The sequence below is a fragment of the Lagopus leucura genome, unplaced genomic scaffold, assembly GCF_019238085.1.
Source record: "Lagopus leucura isolate 7727_CA_CO unplaced genomic scaffold, USGS_WTPT01 Super-Scaffold_73, whole genome shotgun sequence".
Taxonomy (NCBI): Eukaryota; Metazoa; Chordata; class Aves; order Galliformes; family Phasianidae; genus Lagopus; species Lagopus leucura.
Genome location: NW_024962252.1, coordinates 7,146,303 through 7,171,200, shown reverse-complemented (window position 1 = coordinate 7,171,200; position 24,898 = coordinate 7,146,303). Strand labels below are relative to the sequence as shown.

Below are 24,898 nucleotides of genomic sequence, written 5' to 3'. Positions count from 1 at the left end.
GCTGGATTTACAGGAAACCAATGAGCACATTAATATCGGGAAATCCTGACATTTGTTCCATTTTTTTTCTAGGTATTTTATTAGAACTTGGGTTGGAGAAGCAGCATCTTACAAAGCAGAAGGTGGAACAGTATGTTCTGAAACTAGACGCAGAAGCCCAGATTAAGTTCAAAGTCTTTCTGCAAAACTCTATGCAGAATCCACACACACTGTTTGTCCTAATCCATGATCATGCACACTGGGATCTAATGAGGTAAGGATACTTGAACTTGCTTGCAGAGATGCAAGCATTTCTGAAGGCTGAGAGGTCATGGCTAGGCACAAACATTTTCTGGAGTCACCTGCCTCTCTTAGTTGATAACAGCAACTTGCAGTGCTGAAGCTTGTAACTTAGACCTTTCAGGTAAACGAGTGAATTTGGAATGATGTGTTAAAATGGAGGAAGAAGTCGATTGCAGATGTCCTATGAGACTGGCATTTGCTCTAACAATTATTGATCTTTATTGTACTAATCCTATCACAGGTACTTTCCCCCTTTCTTTCCACTATTGTGGCTTATGGTCTGTCATTTTCTGCCCTGTTTTTTGTAGGTAAGAATTATGTTTTCTCAAGAGCAGCAGAACAATCTGGCTAAATTTAGCAGGGAAGTGTGCAACCATTAATAACTGCCATAATGTCAGCTTCCTTTTGTCCTTTCATATGCCGATGGCCGTAAGAGACCAGTAATTTGCTAGCTATAGAGTTAACCGGACTTAAAGAAATATTCAGCTGCAGTGAAATAATGCATTTATTTCCCTCTCCTTTCATGCAGCTAAATCAGGGTAATGAATAGAATCCTAAGTTCCTTGTTTGCATTTAACTTTGATTTCACATCTCCCTTGAGCCAATCGCTTTGGAGAGTTTTGGGTTTCTGTTTTGCAGTGCTATGCATAGCCTTTATCCTCAGACAGAACTGTCTACGGGACTTGTTGATAGACTGTTGAACTGCAGGGAGGTGAAAGAGGCGCCCAACATTGTGACGCTCCATGTGACTTCCTTTCCTTATGCGCTGCAGACACAGCACACTCACATCAGCCCTTACAATGAGATCCACTGGCCTTCTTCATACAGCAATGTAAGATGGATGCTCTGAGGTGATTTTGTGAGCTTTTCATGAGTTATTTTACTTTTATGTACTTGTTGAAACTCTGGAGGCCTGATAATTTTTGTGTAAGCTGAGTGAAGTTTGCATGGTCTATGACAGTCTATGTCAAGTTTTTTTTCCTTTTGCTTCTTCTGTCATTTCTTGCTTATTATCTTTATATGTTTTATATCTCCTGTAAACTCTAGTAACTGCTATAAACCTTTGAGTTACATAGGTAGAAATCATCTAGAAAATCTGTTTCTAGTGTTTTAACTGCATAAATATAAATAGATATATGAAATTTCTTCACATATTTTTACCTACATAGATTTTCTGTCTGTATGTTTACATGGGAAGAGAGGAGAGAAACAGGGAAAAATGGAGTATAACTTCTTTTCTCTCCAAAAACCAACTTTTTCCTTCTTCCTGTATATTATATGCCTGAATATATTATGCCTATTATAGAATGTGACTGCAGATACCGATAATTAATCAATTATAAATTAATAACTGGTAGATTTTTACCTTTAAAATTGTACTTCTTCATTTCTCCTAGGGTGTAGATTTATATCATGAAAACAAAAAATACTTTGGACTGTCAGAATTCATTGAATCCACTCTGTCTGGGCATAGTATCCCACTACTTCGGTATGACAGCTCCTTTGAAGCAATGGTCATGGCTCTGGGAAAGAGGTATGGTACAATCCTTAGTTTAATGAAGGAAACATAGGGAGCATATTCTAGTGTCGTGAGTTACTAACTAGAAACCTGATTCTTCTTTTTTTTTTTTTTTTTTGTCTCACTGTCTTACAAATTATTTCATTTGTTCTTATTTTATTCTCTCATCTTTTTTTTTCAGTATATATTTGGCCTGTGATCTAACCAGTTCAGATGAATTCATTAGATAAACTTGCACACTGTTCAACCCATAGTGTGTGTATTTGGTTACAGTAGATAATTCTATATTACAGTAATTGAAAACTGCACAACCAAATGATTTCTAATGTAACTTTAGTCCAATATTATCACTTGCTGGCCATAGCTGACTTTTTTTTTTAATGTATCATTTTTGTATACCACATAAAAAGGGAAGGAGGTATATCACTATATTTTGTGTACTTAAATCAGTGGTAAAAATTTTAGAGGAACTTCCCAGCTTGAAAATATATCAACAGTAATTATGGAGCCACTGCAAAAGAGTAATGACATATTATGTGAAGGCAAGCAACTGCGGATGATATTGGAGTCTGTAAGAATTTTAAGACAGGATGAGTAGAGTCTTGCAAATTTGTATTGCTAACTGAGAGAATGAGCACGTCCACACTTTGCTACTAGCATTTGCTACAGAGTGACATGGAGCTCTGGTCACGCACATCAGGTACTTCTCTGAGCAGGCCTGGTTTCATTTTTGTGGAAAATCAGAGCAAAGGAAGCTATTACATTTCCACATCTCTCCCTCTCATAGAGTGGGCATTAAGGCAGGGTGTACCTGGGCTTGGAAATTTGGAATGCTCATTGAGTGCTGCCTACATATTCAGTCCTCTTGGAAAAAAAGAGTGAGTTGGTACACAGCTTGAGTAAGAACACAATAGAAAAAACCCTACTGCTAATGTCATTAAGAGTACTGTTTTCATTGACGAGTGCATGCATTTTGATTGATGGTGTTGCTGAGTGCATTAGCAAATATTCTGTGACAAATTTTCTAACAGCAGCAAAGTGTTGATAACTTGAAATGATGTAACACTGATGAACTACTTGCTTATAAAATCCTTACTAAGCAATAGAGAGACCACTTTGGTTCTGATTGTGAAATGATGTGTTATTGCAAGGACTATCAAACTGTAATTTTGGACAGTAAATGATAAGGGTTCTTTGCAGGAGAAAGTCCTGAGTTTGCTATATTTTGGAGAACATCAGCTTTTTTTACTTTAATACTTCACTATTTAACCTTTATTTCAGGTTTCCCAGATTACACAGTGCAGTGATAAGGACTTTTGTCCTCATACAACACTACTCTGCAGCTATGATGGCAGTGTGTGGTCTTTCTCAGATGAAGAATTACACCTCAGTTGAAACTCTGGAAATCACCCAAAACCTAATAAACTCTTCAAGACAGTGTCCTAGTGGTCATGGCCTCATGGTAGTGTTGAGAATTCCATGTACCCCACTGGCTGCAGTGGCATATGAACGTCTGTATAATGTAAGGGAAAGACTAGCCCTTGAAGATAACTTTGAAATAATCTTGGGAAATCCTAATTCTGGAATCACTATAGGGAAGCACTTTGTGGAGCAACTAAAGGTAACTTGCAGAATGACATATACTGGGAAACTTCGTTAGATGGGTAGATGGGGAGACTGTTGGTGAGAGATATGGTCATGAGCTGAAGCGTGGTTCATACTAGAAAAACTCAAAACTACTGCAAGGAGCACAACTTTTGACTGTAGACAAATCATCTGTGATTCCTTTACTGTTCTACCAACGGTTACTTTCTGGTTACTCAGTTGAATATTAACGGATAGAGCCAGAGCTTGGCTTCCTGCAGCAATCCTTCCAAACAGCTGAACTGCTTTTATGTACAACAACAGGGAAAACAGACATATAGAACTGTCACAATTTTCTCACAGAGTCATTGTTGCATGGATTTTCTTTGGTTAAGATTTATATTATTCTTCTTACCAGCAGATGGCATAAAGGCACCAAATTGGTGATGCTGCCTAAAGGTTTGGAATTCACAGCCTGGTACTTAATTCTTTCAAAGAGTTACTAGAAATACTTTCAAATAATTAATTTATTTCAAAGATTCATTTATACCCTTTATGTCCAGAATCTTAAGTCATCTGTGTAACAAAAGGCTCTGGTATTTTCTTGCTCTTCATAACACTGCCATCTGTTTGCTATAGCAAAAATGTTTATTGTACTGTTCTGTGCTTAATTTGATGTGTTAGACAGTCATTTGACATCCAGAGCCTAAAGCTCATCCTACTGTGTCATGAATAACTTTTTCTGAAAAATCAATATTCTAAATCACACCCCATTTGTCTTCCCAGACATTCACAGTAGTGGTAATAAGTGTATAAATGGCAGAAGTGGAACTATCATACTGTTGTTCCTGCTGTGTATTCCTTATCTGTAGGTCAGTCTCACAGCAGAAAGTATTGGCTGGTATGAATAAAGTAGTATAACCTGATGCTAACATTCAAATGACAGAACTAGTTATCTAATTTCTCATTATATTAGGAAAATTGACAACTTTGATGGAGAGTAGGAGGCTTCAGAGGGTATTAAGTGAGATCAGTGTAATGTGTGTGTTCAAAACTTCAGTACTTCCAGCTTCATGCTATTCCTCTATGGTGAAATAGCCTCATTTCCTTCTGTAATTTATCTACCACAAGAAGCAACCCTTTCTCTCCCCGGAAGCTCCTACTCATCTTTATTGCCTGATGTACCATACCCACTCTACCCATGTATGCCCTAGTCCTAGTGCTGTGCAGCTGGGAGACAGGGAGACTTTTCAGACCAGAACATGCTGTCTGTTCTCCTCAGGTTTACATCAGGCAGATTGCTACCTGTAACTCTTTAGGAATTGTACAATCTACTTGTGTTGAAATTGGCTCTGCCATGTGGCTTACTCTGGTGGAACATCCATCCACTGTGCAAATCAATTCAAACAATGGATGATAAAATGTGTGATCATTTGTGCCTTGCCAGGACGTTCAATAGTGTCTCTTATGCAGGTCTGGCAGAAAATTGAAGATGTAGATTGGAGGCCACAGACCTATTTGGAACTGGAAGGTTTGCCCTGTATATTAATATTCAGTGGCATGGATCCACAAGGGGAGTCTTTACCACGGTAAGTAGATCTGGTATTTTCTCAGTGGGAGTTCTTTACGCATTGCTTATTGGATGGCTAAAAATTAACTGTTTAAATACTTGTGTGGAAGAAAACATTTCAGTGTCAAAGATGCTTTTCCATTTTTTTTGGTAAATTTTTATATTGTAAATAAAAAAGTTAATTAGTAATAATCTCCTGCTTTTACAGTAACTTAATATTAGTAACTTAAAAATATTATGAGTTGTCATGGTATAAGGGTATGTAAAAAAGAAGTATCTATAGCTACTTTAGATACCTCAAAGCAGCTGAGATATGTGCAGGATATTGGTGTATATCCAGCAGGACATGTGGAGAGGTCTGTGCCTTCTGGAGTTGAAGCTGGAAGGCAAACAAGATGCCCTAGGACCACCAAAATTGCACTAAATGTTTTCGTTTGTTCAATTAAATCCAAAATGATACCTTTTTTTTTCCTTGTGTTGATGCTAATGTTCAGTGCACCAGATTAAACTGCTTAACTAGATAAAGAATAATAAAACTGTATGCACCATAATGGAAAACTTATTAAACACCAAAAATCTACCTTGTTCTATCTCATATGTAGCTTAAGCAGATTGTAAAAAATATTCCCCTTTGGCTGTGTCTGGAAAAGAAATAGAGTATAGTGAGTTCTCATACTGTCTCGTCTGTTTCTCTCCAGATCACTGAGATACTGTGACCTACGTTTAATAAATTCATCTTCTTTAGTAAGGACAACTTTGGAGCAAGAGCTTGGTTTGGCAGCATACTTTGTGAGCTCAGAAATTCACACTGAGAAAGCAGTTGTGAATGATGTGTTAGAAAGCGACCCAGAGAAACTAAGCAGCACTGATAATGAAGATGAAGAAATAGCAACAGAAGGTACTGCTACCAGTGATAATGAGAGGTGTAAAATGATGGAGCTGTATTAGAAAAATACATGTGATATATTAGAAAAATGTGATATATTATAAGATGAGAAATGGGTTTCAAGTTCTTCCATTCATTGTCTGTCTTTGAACTCATACTGAAATAGTAGAGTTGGAGAGGTTATTATTTCTTGAGAGGCCTACCTTAGGTGTGATGAATATTTCTGTCCATTTAGTTGAAGTAAGTTGGTGTAATTTGAGTCCAAGGTGCACTGAGGTTAGGCATCTGAGTTATAAGGCTGCTCTCCTGGTCTGTGAAGTATGGCGTACTCCTGTGGAGTTCAATTTAGAACATCAGCTCAGATGATAGACTGAGCGCAGTGCTTTTTGCCTCTGTTTATTATTGCTAAACTACACACACACACACACACACAAAAAAAAAAAAAAAAAAAAAAAAGCATTTTGGCATAGAAAGCTAAGTTAGGAACCTCAAGCAAATGCCCTTGAGGGACTGTCATCATCAAAAGCTGAGATATAATTTATCCATAAAGCTGTTATGCAACGGGTAGGAGGTAGTTCATAACACACTGACAAAACAGAGCACTTTGTCAGTTGGTTTCACTGACACTAATTGGGTATGAAAGGTAAAACACAGTTGTGACGTGTCAGCTCCTGGCAGCAGAACTGATTTTGTAAGTGTACTGCAGTTCAACATAATTAGAATATTTTATAGGCTAATCCAATGCTGCATGATAGGAACACATTGAATACAGTGTCAGAAGGAGGACAGAATCCAGACAAATCAAAGAATCATGGCTTAGGTTGGAAGGAACCTTAAAGACCATCCAGTTCCAATCCCCTGCCATGGTCAGGGTTGCAATACATCAAATCTGGCTGCTCAGGGTTCCATCTAAAGTTCTGAGCTCTTCCTTATTTCAACAATATAGCCATCACTTTTTACAGGCTTACTTTAATTATGCTTTGCTTTTGTTTTCCTCTGCTACGATTCATGAAACAGGTTCTACTTCAGAAAAGAGAAGTCCTATGAAAAGAGAAAGATCTCACTCTCATGACTCTGCATCTTCATCTCTCTCTTCAAAAGCTTCCAGTAAGTCCTTACGTTTATTTCTATTAAGCTGTATTTAGGATAGATAAAAAACCTTCTGTTCAGCTTGTTAAAGAAAGGAAAAAAAAAAAAAAGGCATAAATCAGTCAGCTTTTGGCAAGGCCTATTTTAATGAGATTATTATAGGTAACTTCTAAAAAAGTAATTCAGAATCAGGCTTCTTAAATACGAGTAGATGATTTCTTGCCTGGAAAGTAAACGTAGGACAGGCTACCTAAATCAGGTACTCTTTTAATGTGTGACACTTAGGTTTGAATCCTTAGTTAGTACTGAGTGCGTTCACTGAAGCTATGACAATTCAACAGTTTTAAATAATCTTTTGAAAATCCGTAGGAAGAAAAGAATTCTCAGTCTTGTTCGTGTCTTTGTCTTTTTTTTTTTTTTTTTGCTCTGGAATGTTCATTCATTAAATCTGCACTATTTGGAAGCTCCTTTGGAGGTGGATCTTTTTTCTTAAATCTTTGTTTCCTTTTTAATCTGCAAATTGTTGCATGAAGCATGTGACAATGTTGAGAATTACCTGAGCTTCTTGTCTGTTAAGTTTATTTGAATGCTTTTCAGTGCAGATAATGGGGGAGTGTTGAATGAAGGTTCAGAAGACAAACTGTTATGTAGGTGTTACAATGTCCTGCAGCTTTTCAAAACGTTGCTGCTTTTGAGTCACAATACCTTCTTTTTGATCTGCTTGTAGTTTTCACCATGTTGACATGCATATTTAGCCATGGTTTCTTCTCTACAAACACAGTAATGGTTATAAAAGGAAAGAAAAAGACAAGATTTGAAGACATTTTTGATAAGATTTTTAACCGCTTTAATATGAAAAATGCTTTTTCTTCTTTAATCTGTTCTTCAGTTCGCAGGATCCATATGGCCTGCATGTGGCCGTGTAGCCTGAATTTGCCTGTGATTAAACAAATCTTTTTTTCTCTTTTCTCTTTCTTTTTTTTCCTTGTGCTCTGGGATACTGATATTCTGCAGGATGTTACGGTGGTTTCTTGAAACCATTCATGCTGCTGATGATTTATTTTCATCTTCATTGCAAACATCATTTGGTGGCTGCTTTAGATTAATATCTGCAACTAGGATCTCTTACCATCTCTTGAGACCAAGAAAAGCTACAGACTCTTTTATTAGTTCAGAATCTGTTTTGTTGCTTTTTGTTGTTGTTGTTTGAGAACACAGACTTTTGTTTTCACTAGAAATGGAAAACTGCTTTTATCTATGTCTAGCTTCAGGCAGACATTCTTACTAACACAAGGAGACTGATTCCTGAGCCAGTGTTCAGTCTACTCTGAGGACTGCACAGTCTTTACATCTCCTTTTTGGAGGTTATTGAGATTAAAGATGCTCAGAGCCATTCAAAATGAAGCCTCAAACTCTCAAGAGATCATTGTAGTTAGAATATATAAATAAAGGTACACCATTTTCAGAGAATTAGTAAAGAGCTATGAGCTATATCTATGTGGTGGTCAAGGCCAGTCTTGATGAGTTCAGTTTCTGCTCTGAGCTGACCAAAGGCTGGATGGTTTCATAGCACCAAAGTCTTGAGAGCTGAGTTATATTATGTCAGTCTGTGTTTCAGTATCACAAACATGAGTTTGGAATCAGAGCCAACTTAGAGCTGAGAACTGTTTTTGTGTGGAGATTTCTATAGTTTGATGGGGTAAGAGCCAATGGGTACTAATTTTCTTTCACCCTTTTGAACAAAAGTTTACAGAATTTTATAGTCTTGAGTGATGAGGATATCTGATGAAATAGGGAATGGCTGAGGACAGGTCAATCACACCTTTCCTATGAACGTAAGTTCTTGGAAAGGTACTTGCTGCATTGAGACAAATACTCCCACCTAATCTCATTAAGACTTTCTGTATGAGTAAGCTGAAAGATAGCAGGAGCTATAGGGCTGCATTATTTGACTGGTACTGTATCTAAGAAATTTTTCAGTGTTTCGCTGTGTCATTGACTAGCTGGGATTATTGCACTTACATTGAAATATTATGTTGTATTGAAATATAATTTTCCTTTAGTTACAGCATTCAGCAGCGAGCCATCTCCTCCTTTAGTAACAGCAGGAGACAGAGCAAAATCCCCCCACCAAGTCCTAAGTAACAGCACCGAAGAAACTACAAATAGCCATGAGAAGCAGAAGCAGAAGGTAGACAAGGGGGCACAAACAACAATCAGCAAACACTTACCTCTGGGAAATGAACAACCTGATACAAAACAAAACCTAAAAAGTGCCCAAATTTCCATCACCTCCTCATCTTCCTCACCTTCATCTTCTTCCTCCTCTGCACCTACTCATAACTCCTTCATCTTACAGACCTCTCAATGCTTCATGACTAAATCATCAAAACAGCCTCCCATAGTTTTCCTGCCCAAACTGGTTTATGACATTATTACCTCTACGGACAGCAGTGGACTTCCAAAATCATCTTCCCTTTTGCCTTACCACTCTGTGATGTGGGCAAGTTCTTTTCGTCCTCTTATGAGTAAGATGATGACTTGCACAGAGCAGTCTCTATACTACCGCCAATGGACAGTGCCCAAGCCAATCCATATGGACTACAATAATAGAAATGAGGGCAGAATGGACACCTTTCACCCAAGGAGACTGCTGCTGAGTGGGCCACCACAGGTGTGTAATAAGAGCAAGGTATTATCATCCATTTATGTTATTCAGTTTTATCATCTACAAAAACAGATTAGTTATTGTTATTCGTACTTGAAACGTTTTTTATGTGGAGAGTAAGTTGCTCATATTTTATTTCCTTATTTCTCAACTCCCTTCTAATAAAATGATCTTTTATTCATTACTGTTAGTTTGAGTTCAAAGACAATGAATCTGGAGCAATATTCATTTTCTGTCAGTCTCTTTCCATTAAAATGTTTTCAAACATAGCTTGCTTGGAAGATAGATTTCATGCATCATTTCTGTCAAAGTTGAATAAGCATTTACATTTTAAATAAACATCAAAGATCAGCACAAAAACACTTCCCAGGATCAATCTAAAGATAGCTGGAACTTTGCAGTTGAGGTATTTTCTGTTTCCTCCACGTGACAGGCAGAAATTTAGAAGCTGTTGTAGGTAGCACATGCAAGAAGGCCTGTTCAACATTAGCAGATCTTTATTTACAAGGTGAATACTAACCAAGAGTTTGTAAATTTATTTCAAAATATGCATAAAAATGGGTATTGTCCTAAGAAGTTCCTTGCTTGTCTTTTAAATTCTCTGAGAATGTTTAATACTTATGTCTGAGTAAGACATCTCCTAGTTCAGTACACATGTTACATAGTAAGTCTGATGCTGTGCCTCTCACACTCTCCTGAAGCAATGAGACCACATGTCTATGAGCATATTTACATCACATGAACATCAGAAGTCAGAAAGGAAAAACCAAAGACTCATGTTTCCTGTTGCTCTAGTATCAACAAAAAGTTCCTCTAAATATAGTTACCTGCCTTATCTTTATCCACCCATATGGATTTATGCCTATTATAAATGCCATTCATGCCTATTGACTGGAAAAGGAAACTATATATATTGCTATTTATTAAATATTTTTTTCCATAGTACCAAATGTATATTGCAGTGAAGTAAGAAGAGCATAAATGGGCTTTTCGTATTGAAAGTTCCTGTAAATTTTACTGTAATGTGTAAAGGATTCCAGAAAGTACTTCGATTAGGAGTTATACAATACTCTCAATTCTTTTAATATAAATTGCCTGTGTGTGCCAAAGATTGAAGTGTTACACAATCAAGAAAATGAATGTCATATTAAGGTGCAGACCAAAAAATAACATCCTGCAGCAGGTTGTTGACATCAATCTCTAAGAAAAACATAAGCTGTGACAATTTTTTGTAGAATTTTATATGTATACATATCACAACTCACAAAGAGACTATTCCCAAAGATACCATAAAAATTCAGATTTACTGATATGTAAATACTGCTTTAGTATTCACCTGATCGTAAAGCATATGGTTTAGGGTCTCAGATGTAAGCCTGTGTTTCTCAAAATAGTCATTTAGAGACCTCTGAAAGCATTCTACATATCCATCAGAAGGACTTGTTGTTTAACACATGACGTGTGACATTTAGCTAGTTATATTGAGACAAGCAGCTTGCTCATTCATTAGCTCCCTACGATGGTATATGATATTCACCACCTTTAACTATCAAATGAAACTCTTTTTCAAATACAGAATAGGGCTCCTGTGGGCCCTCTGTACAGCAGTGAATGACACCTTTAATATATCACTTTCTTTACGTGAAATTCCATCCTTTCTCCACTTATATGGAGAAGCTGGCAGCCCATGTCTTTGTCAGGTATGCTCTTTGCTGAATGAAGAATTGGATGGAAGGTTGAACCTAGAGAATGGTGGTGAATGGAGTTAAATCCAGCTGGCGACTGGTCCCCAGGGGTCAGTATTTGGGCCCATCTTGTTTAATTACTCATGATCTGGATGACGGCACTGAGTGCACCCTCAGTAAGTTAGCAGATGACACCGAGCTGTGGGGAAGTGTAAGAAGGGCTGAGAGATCTGGACAGGTTGGATTGATGATCTGAGGCCAACGGGATGAAGTTCAACAAGACCAAGTATTGGGCTCTACACTTTGGTCACAACCCCAGGCGATGCTACAGCTTGGAGCAGAGTGGCTGGAAAGCTGCACAGAGGAAAAGGATATGGAATTGCTGGTCAGCACTAGGCTAAACATGGGCCAGCAGTGCTAAGAAGGCCAATGGCATCCTAGATTATATCAGAAATGGTGCAGTCAACAAAAGCAGGGAAGTGATCCCTCTGTACTGAGTTCTGATGAGGCCTCATCTCAAGTATTGCATTCAGTTTTGGGCCCCTCACTGTGAGAAGGATATAAATGCCCTGGAGTGTGTCCACAGAAGGGCAATATTTCTGTTGAGGGGTCTGCACAATTTAATGAGAAATTGCTGAGGGAACTACAATTGTTTGGTCTGGAGAAGAGGAGGCTCAGAAGGGACCTTAGTGCTCTCTACAATGTCCTGAAGGGAGGTTGTGGTGAGGTGGGAGTCAACTTCTTTTCTTGCATAACTAGAGACAGGACTAGAGGGAATGGTCTCAAGTTATGTCAGGGAGGTTCAGATTGGGTATTAGGAAGAATTTCTTCTCAGAAAGAGTGGTCAGGCACTGAAACAGCCTGCCCAAGGAGGTGATTGAGTCACTGTCCCTGGAGGTGTTTTAAGGAAATGGTAGACATGGTTTAATGGGCAATATTAGTGGTAATTGGGTGCTTGGAGTAGGTGATCTTCGAGGCCTCTTCCATATGATTTTATGGTGTTATATCCATAGTGTGGGTTTTTTCCTAGTGTTGCATTGGATCATGCAGCTAACACATTGCTTAGTGAGCATGAACAAGTATCATAGCTATGGGTAGAAATGTACGATGTTGAACAAAATGCCTATCAGGAAGTCTAAATTCACTGAAATATTTTTCTTAGAAACATTTATCTTAAAATTCTCCAAACTGCAAATGAAAATTTTGTGCTGCTGTTTTTATACCTGATTATTACAAGCCTAGAACTAGCATTTTCCATAGGCAGGTAAGCTGCTCGTAGTCTGTAAGTAACTGCCCATTCCTGATCATAGAAGTTCTCTCAGGGGATGAAAACCATCTTAAGACATTTCCTGAGGAAGAAAACTGCTGCTCATACTGTTTGGGTCTCCTCTCCTTTTCCTAAAATTTTAGTACAATGGGCTTAAATGCCATTCTTCTAATGTAATAAAGGTATTAGGGAAGTATTTAATATATTTTTTGTTAGCTGTCTTTTAGCAGAACATAGCAAGTGGAAACAAGGAGAAGACCCAGCACCATTTGACCAGCTGTCTGTGGACCATCAGAATATTTTCTATGAATCAACACTGGTTCGCAGACCACAGTCTGAAAACCACTGCTGTGGTATGTGAAGAACTGTCTCACTTGGAAATTAAAGTAGCAAAGCCTTATGGAATTATTTCCACTTTTGCCATAAATTACTCCAAACGTGAAGACTGTTATCAGGGGGTACTTTCTAGAAACATTCTAGAATAATGAAGTACTTCCAGTGCTCCCGATGTCTAATGACTGAAACAAGTTAAAAAAAAAATAAAAAATAAAAAATAAAAAAATAGAGAAACTCATTACTCTTAGACCTGCTACAACAGACCTTTGGATGACCATTTTATGAATAAGCACATCTAATTTTTCTGACTGGATTCTCACAATCTCCAGTTTTTAGTTTGTTTTCAGTTTATTATAGATATCTATGGAAAATACAGTTCAGTGACCAAAATCTTTTAACAGCTTCCACTCCTGTAGGTACTGCAGGTCTTTGATACAAAAGATGAACCTTTGTTCTTCTGGAATTTTCTGTGGGAAGGATTTGAATTCATGTTCTCTCCTCTTGCTCTTGTACATCTGAAATCTTCATGAATGAACAGTTGCAGAGTAAACATATCCTTATGTATCCCACAAAATCATGCCTTGCATTTAGGATGAAAATAGAAGCCAAAATGCTAAATCTTTGCAGGATTCTCATTCCTTATTTATTGCAAGTTTTCACAAAATACGAGATTTTTGCAACTTAAGTCTTCTGTGATTTTCTCCTTCAAATTCTAATTCATCAGACTTCTATCTTTCATGTTCAGATACCCAGAAACAAATTAGAGAAATACTTCAATTATCTGACAAGGTATGGCCCCCAGGTGACTTATCCTGCTTGCAGCATCTCTTTGTGGATGCCCCAAAAAACTGATCCAAAAGAAGGGTAGTGACATATGAGACAAGAATTCTTTGGAGAGATCTGGCAGCTGTGTGTAATGACAAATCCTCAGTACTTTCAAGCAAGCTGACACTCTGTGCATTTCCATCTGGTCAAGTGATGGCACATAAAAAACACAGAAATCATATTATTGAATTTAAAGGCACATTTACCTATCTGAGCATGTTATAAATTCAGATTTTCAAGGCTCTTCCCTTCTGAAGCAAATGTTGATTGTCAAGTGGAAGTCATTTTTCTTTTGAATCTTTTGCTCTCTAAATGAACTGAGAAAAGCGTTCTGTATTTCAGCAAGTTATTTCTTCAGCAGAAAATGCAGGCAAATATGTGAGTGAGGGGAGTCAAAGTAAAAACTCTGTCATGTGTTCAGCCTGGGTTCTCTGCCTGCAGAGAAGCAGTCTGAAAATGAGAGATTCCTGCCTGCTCCCACCAGCATTTTCCATACAGTGCTGCTAATATCTAGCAGTTCACAGAGCTCAGTGTTATACTGGACAGTTTTTAGCTGACAGATAATGAGATTAGGTAAGATGTGATGCATGGAATATCAAAAGTGCATATGTTTTAGTTTCCTGGTGAGGGACCAATATTTTCAATCCCTGAAAAATGCTGAATGGTTTTCAGCATTTTCAGTTTGTGACCCGACTGCTTTGTATATCTGAATCAACAGACAATTGCTACCTTTCATCTAAGTACCACTCAGGGTTAGCCTGCTGACCCCAGATGTATTGTTGAAAACTATTTGTGAAAACCTGTTTCCTGAGCTAACAGAAAGTGGATGTTTTTGATAGAGCAAGTTTTAAATGGTTACTGAAAGGGAAAAGTAAGGCTTTCAGCCTGTTGACAATTCTAAGAATACACTTAAAACAGATTAGGAATGACAGCTCTGTACTTTTGACAATTTATCTCTCATTTGTTCAAAATTATGGAGCTCTCAATCTGTCAGGCCACTTAATGTTTAATCAGAGGATGGTGGGAAGCATGTAAAAAGAGTACATTCATAATGGCATAGAAATGTAATCACTGCTGTGAGAAAAAATGTAGAAAATACATTCTAATAAAACAAAGTATGATCAAGTTTGCCACAAATGTGGAGAATGAAGTAGTTTTGCCTTGCTTACCAATGAACAGGTATTTCATTGAAGCTTACAGCTTTGTTCCAAAGTTAGTAAAAAGATTCTCATGAGTCTCAAAGGATTTTATATGAAAACTCAGAGTGGGACTCAGAAATATCTCACCCATGGGGCTGTGCTCTAATGGAAAGTAACTTCTTCCTGTATTACCCCTGGACAACATGGAGTTGTGTGCTAGCAGAACACATGGTCTATGGGCTTATTTTACCCTCAGCAGGGAAAAGGGAACCCTTTTCAAGCCTTGCCAAACACTCATCCAAGTGCAATCTAGTTTACTGAGAATAACAGGGATGAACTTTGACAAAAGCAAATGTTTACTTGCTCTTGTTCCATCTTCAAAGACTCAAGTGTTGAGAGAAAATGAAAAAGCTACTTGAAATATGGAAATATTAAGTCCAGCACTGTTTTAAATTGTTCAGTACACGATGTTGCTGACATAGCCCAGCACTGGCAACGAAAGCTGAGGTTTAAATGCAGTACTAATGTAGATGTATTTCAAAATTCTATTCAACTACCTGAGAACAACTAGTTGCAGAAGGAGAACATGCCATAACTGACCTATGTGTTAACTTTACTCCGTATTCTCCTGTCAGAATGAAATGAGTTTGCAGGTCTCTTTTTTTCTCCCCTTCTGTACTGCGTCCTTTCAAAGTGTAACAGTGTTATTTCTTCATGTGATCATCAGTAAACTTTATGTGGAAGACACTGAGCAATTAATTGAGTTAAACGCTGGCTGTGGCTGAAAAACCTACAAAAGGACTGGATGTGGCCTGGGCAAGTTCTCCAATAGAGGTCTGACACTTCTTCCTTCAGGATACTTCAACAGCACTCAGTATGCTGATGAACTGTGCAAATACAAAAGAGTTGAAGTAATTCTTTTGTTATTTTACATCATGTGAATTGTTTTTAGAACACTTTAGGAGTTTGTGTGGATTTTTAAGTGTTCATTGCCATTTTAGAAACTGTAAGAGAGAGAAAATTCAAGTTTGCTGTCTTATAATTAGACCCGTGACACAAAATGCATTTTCCAAACTAACTTCCGACATGAAGAGCACCTAAAAAACATCGAGCACCTGAGCTTGTCATTTATGGTTGGGAATAGGAAAGTACAGGGATATGCAAACACTAAATATTAATATTTGGTTTCACTTCAGCTGCAATTTCCAGATGAGAATGAAAGTTCTGTATTTTCTGATTTGTATATTTACAGATAGGGAAAACAGGTGCCTACCTGCAGTTCCTCAGTATTTTGTCCAGAATGCTGATCAGGCTGACGGAAGTGGATGTTTATGATGAGGAAGAAATCAACATTAGTAAGTTCTTGTTATAAATAATATATAAATATAATTTGCTTCTGGAGAATTTAGAGACTCGTTATATTAATTTAAGCAGTATTTTTTTTTCTGCATATTCTATGCTGTTCACCTCAGCAATTAGAAATATTGTTGAAATATTTTTAGATTTTTTTGTGATCTTCAACTGATACTTAAGAACATTTTAATATTTCACTCACCATTTAGAGTTTAGCCTTCCTCTCCACAAACCTCTGTTTTTCTTGGTAAATAACTATCTGCTTTTATGTATATTTGATGATATCCAGCCATCATTTTTAAGTTTAAAATTGGAATGAACTTTTGAGGCGAATTGCATAAAAGCAATCAGTGAAACACTGACACATTTGTATTGCCAGGAGCAATGTTATATTTTCTAAATACATAAGACCACATGAAGAAAAAAACATTTCCTGCTTTCTAATAACTAGTTTTAGTCTGAAATTCTAAACTTATCATTTACTCACTTTCTCCTAATTCTAGATACTCAGCCACAGAAGTATGGATCAATTATGGATAGAGAAATCATATAATAGTAGAATAGCTTATCCGGGGAGCCCAGGGTTTGATAGGAGGACAGCTGCATGGCCACCGAGTTCAGCATGGGGCTGAGCAGGAATGTAGGAAGATCTGGTAACCTGACTGGAAAGCCAAGCTCTGATGTTGTTGTTAGCAACCAACATGGCAAGTTAAATCAACACGAAATCACAAGTGAAAGTTGGGTGCCATAAGGAAATGGGAGCATGGAACAGTGTCTATGCTTTAAAATCACAACCTGACTCATGCTGCATTAACTTCACACAGCAGATGACATCTTTTCCTGATTTTACTACACTTCTGTCATTAAATACAGCTCTGAGCAAAGTAGTTGTGCAGAATAATATGCCAAATTGAAAAGCTGATTTAGAAGGTTACATAGATGAAGGGTTTATGCAGGCACAAGGAATACTGAATGTAACGAGTGCCCTTCTATTGGAAATTCACCATCTGATTAATTCCATCTGAGTTCATATTTACTTTGGATTTTAAATAATTTATAATAATTTTAAATAATCATTTAATATTAATAGACACTGAGTTGTAGCTCTTTACAATAGCTGGCAACTGATCCCCAAACTGAACTTTTCACTACTTTCATCGTCTTGACAAAAGTAAAAAAGTATTTCATTAGGATTACTGTGCATATGTTTGTTGGCTTGCTTGTTTGTTTTATGTCAATTTCCCTGTTTCAAAAAAAGCCTGATTTCAGTTCTTCTGGCCTTTAGTGCCCCTTAGAAGAGGCATTTGACTTCAACTCTGCACGGTACTTAACTCCCAATTTCTGAAGTGGAGTTTCTTTTTCCCAATAAGTATTTTTGTGGAGTTTCTTTTTCCCAATAAGTATTTTTTCTCCACTCAGCTCACAGATGTGCAGTGGAAAGACTGCAAATGTCCAGATACAGGTAAATCAGCCTTACTAGCGCCTTAAAAATTGTTTTCATTATGAATTAAAAGCCAAAATTGCAGTGAGAAATGAGGTATATTTGTTCAAATCTGCACCTCTTTATGCATAATAATGTTGCTTAATGAGAATGATTAAAAAATGATGCAAGAATTGTACTCATAGCAAAACATTCTATAATAATATAAGGCATATTTGCAATTGTAATTCCATTACTTTTTATTTTTCAATAATTTCATAGACATAAAAGAAGAATCAGATCAATGCTACCATCAGCCTGGAGATACATGGCCAGATTTGGAGATGTTTAAGAAGATCCCTTTTGACTATACTATCCATGACCCAAAATATGAAGATGCAAGTCTGATTTGTTCCAAGCTTCAGGCTGTAAACAGTGAAGGTTAGAATTTGAAAAATCTGTTGAATGTTACACATACACACATTTATTTGGTTTTAGCAGGTGAATCATGTTGACTTTTAAACAGTGTAAAACTGTCAGAATTGCACTTGACTAAATCATAATTGAAAAAAGATTTGTAGCTTGTTAGATGAAGCACTAGATTAGTAGCCTTATTAATGTTTTATGGCATATTAAAGAGGTAGTCTCATTAAAAACACTCTGATCCCACAAAAAGTGAGTATTTTAATGTTTCCTATTGCAGTGTCGTTCTTTATGTTCTTAGAGATCTTAATGGGTTTATTTGGTTTAGGTTTGGAAAAGGTGATATGTATCTGTTCAGATTTAAATTCCTGTGGTATTAAGGTGTGAAATAGTCCTCTGGACTCCTTTAATAATTCTTCATAAGAAATAAGCACTTCTGAAGTAAACTTTAGATAAAGTATGCATTTAAATTAGGGCACATGGATTGCAGATGTGTTTGTGTCTTTCTGCAGTCTGTAGCACTCATCTAGCTTACAGGCAAATAACAATTGAAAATGCCTATGGCCAGGTGAAATAACTCTTATCTTATGGTCCCATACGTAAGCCAGCTGGGGAAACATGGGTAGGATGCATCCAAGCACACCAAGAGTGCTCGCCAACATCATACCACCTTTAAAAGGTAATGACAGTGGATGGAGATTCCTGGAGATTGAAAAAAGGCAAATATCATTGCCTGTCTTTTTCAGGACAAGAAGGAAGGTCAAAGCAATTACTGCCTGTTCAGCCCACTCTCAGTCCACAAAACAGTTATGGATCCAACCCTCCTGCAAATCATGTCCAGGACCACAAAAAATAGGACAGTGATTGGGAACAGCTAGCATGGAAGAATCATAGGCAAATAATGACTGACAAACCTAATTGCCTTTTATCATGAGAGGACTGGCAGGATGGACAAAGGAAGATCAATGACTTCAGTGAGGTTTTTGTCAGTGTCTTCTGTAATATCTTTATAGCCAAAGTTGGAGAGAGAAAGTTTAGACAGGTCAATTCTGAAGTGCATAGGAATTCATTCAAGTGTGATGTGGCACAAAGTCTGACTGACACCTACTTGTGCATGGCAATGCCTAGGGACTGATAGTAGGGAAAATGCTGTTTAAGATTGCCTTTAATAACCCAATCAAAGGGAAATACTGCAACCTCGGCAAGTTTATGGATTTACCACTACAATGCTCAGAATGAAATTATACCTTGTTTTGCATGTATTTAATCCTGCCATCGTTCTTTAATTTAATTAAAGTGACAGAAACAATTTGTCACAAGGGAATACATTCTGGCCTTGAATATATGTTACATACATTTTGTTTCTGTTTTTAATAGACAGACCCATTAGCAGAAGGCAGGAGGATATGTACACCCACCGTCAAACAACTAGGATGAGATTATCCAAGTATGCAGCGTATAACACCTACCATCACTGTGAACAGTGCCATCAGTATATGGGTTTCAATCCCAGATACCAGGTAAAAATTTCCAGACATTAATATTTAGATCAGATATTGAAGCAGACACAACCCAAACACAGTTTTGTGTTTATTCACTGTAGCTAAATTGACTTACAATCTGTTTGTGTAGATTAAAGAAAGAGCTGATTGTTGGATTTTATTATGTCTTGAGGTTTGCCTGCCTTGACTAGACATCAGACCTGGGGACTATAGAGTTTCTGTTCCTCATATAATCTGGGGCCTTCAGAGGGACATTATGTGCTTGGTAATGTTATGAATGCATATTCACCACAGTGAGACCTCGTAGGAAATAATTTTGACACTAACCACTGGAATTATCCTATTTTTCCCATCCTCAGCTTTATGAGTCCACTCTGCATGCATTTGCCTTTTCCTATTCCATGCTGGGAGAAGAGATCCAGCTTCATTTTATCATTCCAAAGTCAAAGGAGCATCATTTTGTCTTTAGCCAACCAGGAAGACAACTGGAAAGCATGAGGCTGCCACTAGTCACAGATAAGGTAGATGAATTATTATATTTGTGGCCACATATAGGAGAGAGACACGACCATCTTTAAGATTCATTGTAGGATTCTTTACATTTCAGATCGTGCTATCAAGAGATGATAAGGACCTAACACAGGCTTGTATTTTCTCCCAGAAAGAGAGACATGCAACAAAATTGTCAAGCGACTGATAAGCTTTTTCTCATTACCAAGGCTGGTTTTTTTTCACATTTACATTCTTATCTGAGGTTAAAGTTTTTGTTATGGGTTTAAGGTGTTAAAGCAAGAACAGTTTCAGCAACTGGCCTCAGAGATGTGGTTTTGTTTGTCATACAGTTTACTGACTGTAAGGAAGCAATTTTTTACTGTAAAGAAAGGCAGTGGATTTTCAATCCTATTATGCATAAGTTCTCAGATGGTTTCTTAAAAACAAAGAATCTTTGCCAAGGCTTTAAGACTATCCAAAGAATTGCAGGATACACTTGTAGAAAACACTGTATAAAACATTTGGCAGGCTATGCAGCCTCTGATGTTGGCCTTTACAATGACTCTTAATATCCATATTTATGATGAAGCTGTGAGTGGTTCATGCTAGGTGTGGGCATTAGTGGAGCAGTTTGTCAAACAGTAGCAAACACTAGCTTACTACTTTACTTGAGAAAATAAGCTGTTTCCAATAAAAGATAATCTATCAATATCACCCTCCAGTTTGAGCATTTATGTCCTTGAAGATCGAAATGAGAGACCCCACACAGCAACATAGCAGCAACTGTACAAAGTGAGGTTTAAACTTCAGTAACCTTGTACTTGATCTGTACGTAACTTGAACTGTGATCTGGTTAGCTGTGGGTTCTTCTCCTGCTTCTGTCACAGACTTGCTCTGAGGCTTTGCCAAAATTGTTTGTTTTCCCTTTGCTTCTTTATCTGTTCGTCCACTCCAAAATGGTGCCTGCAGCCTTGATGCAAGGTTGAAAAGTGCTGTGAGATATAAACCTAGATTATAAAACTACTATAAAATATTTTTCTCAGTGCACTTTAATTAAATCTGTAGAAATTAATACCCGTCCATCATATTGTGCTTTGACATTTTTAATGTGTAGTGCTTAACTGTGAGGGCTGTGAAGAGGCGTAGTTTCCTTTTGGGTCCCTATCAGCCTGAAATCAGTTCCTCAGGCTGGAATAGTCCTGGATGTTTGTAGAAACAGGGCACTATGGAGATATACTGTCAAACCTGAAAGTACTTAATGAGTTTAAATGCATTCAAGTTTGGATGATAGCCAGTCAGAAGACTTATATTACAGTTTTGGACTAATGTGTTTCTTACCATGTTCTGTCATACGGATCTGAACCCTTTTCCAGATCTAGCCTCAAGGTCCATGAGTAGCTGGCAGTAAAAATTACCAGTCCTATCCAATTCACCACTGTCTCACCAGATAGATAAGTTAGTAGATGGAGTTTTCTTTTTTTCCAACTCTTATAAAACTTGTTTATTTTCCCATTAAGCTGATTTTAAATGTAGCAATGTAGTGAAACTTAAACCAATTTGCTCTGTTGATGGAGCTGGTTCTTGTTTAAACATTATCCAGCTTAATAAAGAAACTTATCTTTGATTCACTTACAGAGTGAAGATTTCATAAAAAGCCCCACTTTTACTCCCACCACTGGGCGCCATGAACATGGGCTTTTCAATTTATATCACGCAATGGATGGAGCCAGTCATCTGCATGTTTTAGTTGTCAAGGAATACGAAATGGCCATATATAAAAAGTACTGGCCCAACCACATTATGCTTGTTCTTCCAAGCATTTTCAACAGTGCAGGAGTGGGTAAGTGTGACATGAAGTGTGACATAAAAAAATATGGACATGTGACTTGGGCCCTTGAGGTGGTGCTATTCAAATTGAAATGTAGATATATGTAGATACAGATATAGATATTATAGCTACCATATCTGATGATCTGGATTCTCTTTGAAGACAGTCTTGTGTAACAGTCTGTGTAACAGTCTTTGGTGCAGTTCACTTAATCCAGATCACCTAGAACAAGCTAGATGAATCACATGAAAATACTTTTTCTTCTCTCTTGATTTTAAATAGAAATGAGGGTAGTTAATTCAGATGGAATTACCTACTCTGCCTTCTAGAACTAAGTTGCATGCTATTTCCAGCTAATTCTGCATAGGAATCTCAGGTACTCAGAGAGGTTCAAATATTGCTAGATGCTTCTGTTTGCTCAACTGAATTGTGCTCACACTTTCTGGTAGAGGAGGTAACTGCTTCATCTCATGGAAGTGAAACAACTGAGTTCATGAGACTGGAAGCCCTCTATTACAGCTTCAGGTGTGTGTGGGAGAAATGAGATGGGTAAAGATTAATGAGCATACCAGTCAGATACATCTCTTGGGTAGATTCTGTTAATATAATATCTGTGAAGTATTCAGCACCTCGCATTAGTGATGCAATTTGTAGACAGCAGTAGTGACAATCACTGAGAATAGAGAATCAAGAGAAATCACTCCCATGTCATTCAGTTAATGTTAACCCACATTTCTAGTTTACACTACAATAGTTGAGGCACTGTCTGTCAGGTTAAAATGATCAGTCACTCAACCCTTCAGATATTAAGAAATCTTACCACAGAGATCAGGCTTTATTTTGCATGCTTTCCAGTGGGTTTCTTTCAGTCATTATCTTGGCCACAGATACACTATGTTGGCTCTGGGGAGTGTTAGGACATTGAAGCCTTCAGAGTGAGTCCTATCCTGGGGTCCAGAAATATTCTCTTCTAAAGGATTTCAAGTTAAAAGCAAACAATTTCTGCCCCTACTTTTCATCTTATAGATTATGTCCTTGGTTTCAGGTGCGGCACACTTCCTGATCAAAGAGCTGTCTTATCATAACTTGGAGCTAGAACGAAATCGGCAGGAGGAGCTGGGCATAAAGCCGCAGGACATTTGGCCTTTCATTGTCATTTCAGATGACTCCTGTGTTATGTGGAATGCAGTAGAAGTTGATTGTTCAGGAGACAGGAAAAGGTAAATAGAAGACCTCTTGCTCTTTCAGCTGATCTCTTTTAAGCTTTCACAGCATATCAGTTTTACAATGACATTTCGTATACTACTTTTACCCTGTACAAGCAGAGCATAATATTTGCCACTTGAAAAATTGTTTTCCACAATGTTTACTGCTTGTTTTGCTTTTCTGTCCCCTGAGGATTTAAGTGCCTTGCTCTGGTTCAAACTAGAACTGCAGATTTCAAGTTCTGAAAACAGTCCTTCATACACTGAGCAAACACAGCCATTCATGTGTACGTTTTCAGTAGGATTTTTCTAAGGAAGCTGAAAGACATTTCTGTGCAAATCAGGCAACTGCTTTCTGCTGGATTGTTTGTCAGTTTCACTCTGTGTGGCTCTTTCAATACACCAGGTCTTCGAACAGTATTTTTATTTCCGTAACCTTAGAACATTATTTGTTCTACATGTCTTTGTCTATTCCCAGAATGATGGCAATGCAGGAGTTATAGCAAACCTTCGAAAAGAAAAACGCTCACTGAGCTTTGAGGCTTATGGATTTGAGAGGTAGATTAGGACGAGCTTGCACACTTAAGTTCTGGCACAAAGTCAGCAACCCTGCAGTGATCATTATCCAGGTACACTGCAACATTATCTATGTAACTTTAAAAATCTGGAAATCTGAGTGAATACTTTGAAAGATCTAAGGTAAATTTCTGACCTGACATATCAGTCTCCCACCTCATAAGCGCTAGATAGTTTTAAATTTTGAGTCTACCCTCAAATGGGAAGTGAAAAATTGCAATAAAGCAGTACAACATTGAAGCTATCTACCTGGTAACTACTATGGACTTGAGAACTATTGTTCAGCCGAATAAGATTCTAATTATTCTCTCTATATTTCAACACATTTTCCTAATTGCTGTAGTGACTATACACGGACTGAAAGGAATGTTTCATTGAAGCACATTCTGCAACGTATTGAAGCAACTCCTAATGTCACTCACTATGCTTTAATTGGGATGAGAAAATGGTCCAGTAAAACAAACACTTCTGAGATCAAGGAACCATTCTCATGTTGCCATGTACATGATTTCATTATGCTAAATGTTGATCTGACACAGAATGTCCAATACAATCAGAACAGGTAAGTGAATCTGTAACATCTTTCAAAAGACATAATGAACCAAATAAATTTTACAAACACTATTGCTGGATTTTTAGGAGGTTATTAATGGAGCACAAACAGGTTTTGTTTTCTTTTTGAACATTCAAATCCTTCCCAAATTACCAATAGTTAAAAAAAGACATTAATCCCCACAGTTTCAAAGAAGCAGTCATTTGAGTTGGAGTAGATGCACTAAGTGATGTGTACTGTAATGCAGGCCTCCCAGTTTTATCTGAGTGGCCTTCTGGTAACACCATATTTCTCTTCCTGCCAACTTGGACTTTTCCAAAGGAAATCATGGCTTTGTGGGTGTATGGTGCATAACTAAGTCTTGTTCTGAGGTGGAACTGAGATACAGAGATACAGCTGTTTGGTTTTGTTTGTTTGTTTGTTTGTTTTTATGCTGAGGAGCATAATATAGATCAGAATAGATATTAAGACAAATTTCTTTCCTATGAGGATGGTCAAACATTGGAACAGGTTTCTTAGCAAGATAGTCATGCCTGTCAGTGTTCAAGAGACATTTAGTATAATTTAGTATATTTTAACTTTTGGTTAATCCTGAAGTGGTCAGACAGCTGGATTGGATAATCTTTGCATGTCCCTTCCAACTGAACTATCCTATTCCTATTCCTATTCCTATTCCTATTCCTATTCCTATTCCTA

The 24,898-nt window shown here is 37.4% G+C and overlaps 1 protein-coding gene across 1 annotated transcript in view; it reads left to right on the top strand.

Moving 5' to 3' along the window:
- Window positions 1-24,898, top strand: part of GREB1 (growth regulating estrogen receptor binding 1) — a 51,332-nt gene that overhangs the window by 19,515 nt on the left and 6,919 nt on the right. Inside the window, exons 14-28 of the mRNA XM_042874478.1 lie at window positions 73-253; window positions 922-1,114; window positions 1,680-1,816; window positions 3,083-3,422; window positions 4,859-4,974; window positions 5,654-5,853; window positions 6,859-6,948; window positions 8,994-9,604; window positions 16,103-16,205; window positions 17,906-18,064; window positions 19,424-19,566; window positions 19,908-20,069; window positions 21,676-21,880; window positions 22,914-23,088; window positions 23,993-24,211. Of these exons, the coding sequence (XP_042730412.1) occupies window positions 73-253; window positions 922-1,114; window positions 1,680-1,816; window positions 3,083-3,422; window positions 4,859-4,974; window positions 5,654-5,853; window positions 6,859-6,948; window positions 8,994-9,604; window positions 16,103-16,205; window positions 17,906-18,064; window positions 19,424-19,566; window positions 19,908-20,069; window positions 21,676-21,880; window positions 22,914-23,088; window positions 23,993-24,211 (3,034 nt within the window). The remainder of the gene's footprint in view (window positions 1-72; window positions 254-921; window positions 1,115-1,679; window positions 1,817-3,082; window positions 3,423-4,858; window positions 4,975-5,653; window positions 5,854-6,858; window positions 6,949-8,993; window positions 9,605-16,102; window positions 16,206-17,905; window positions 18,065-19,423; window positions 19,567-19,907; window positions 20,070-21,675; window positions 21,881-22,913; window positions 23,089-23,992; window positions 24,212-24,898) is intronic.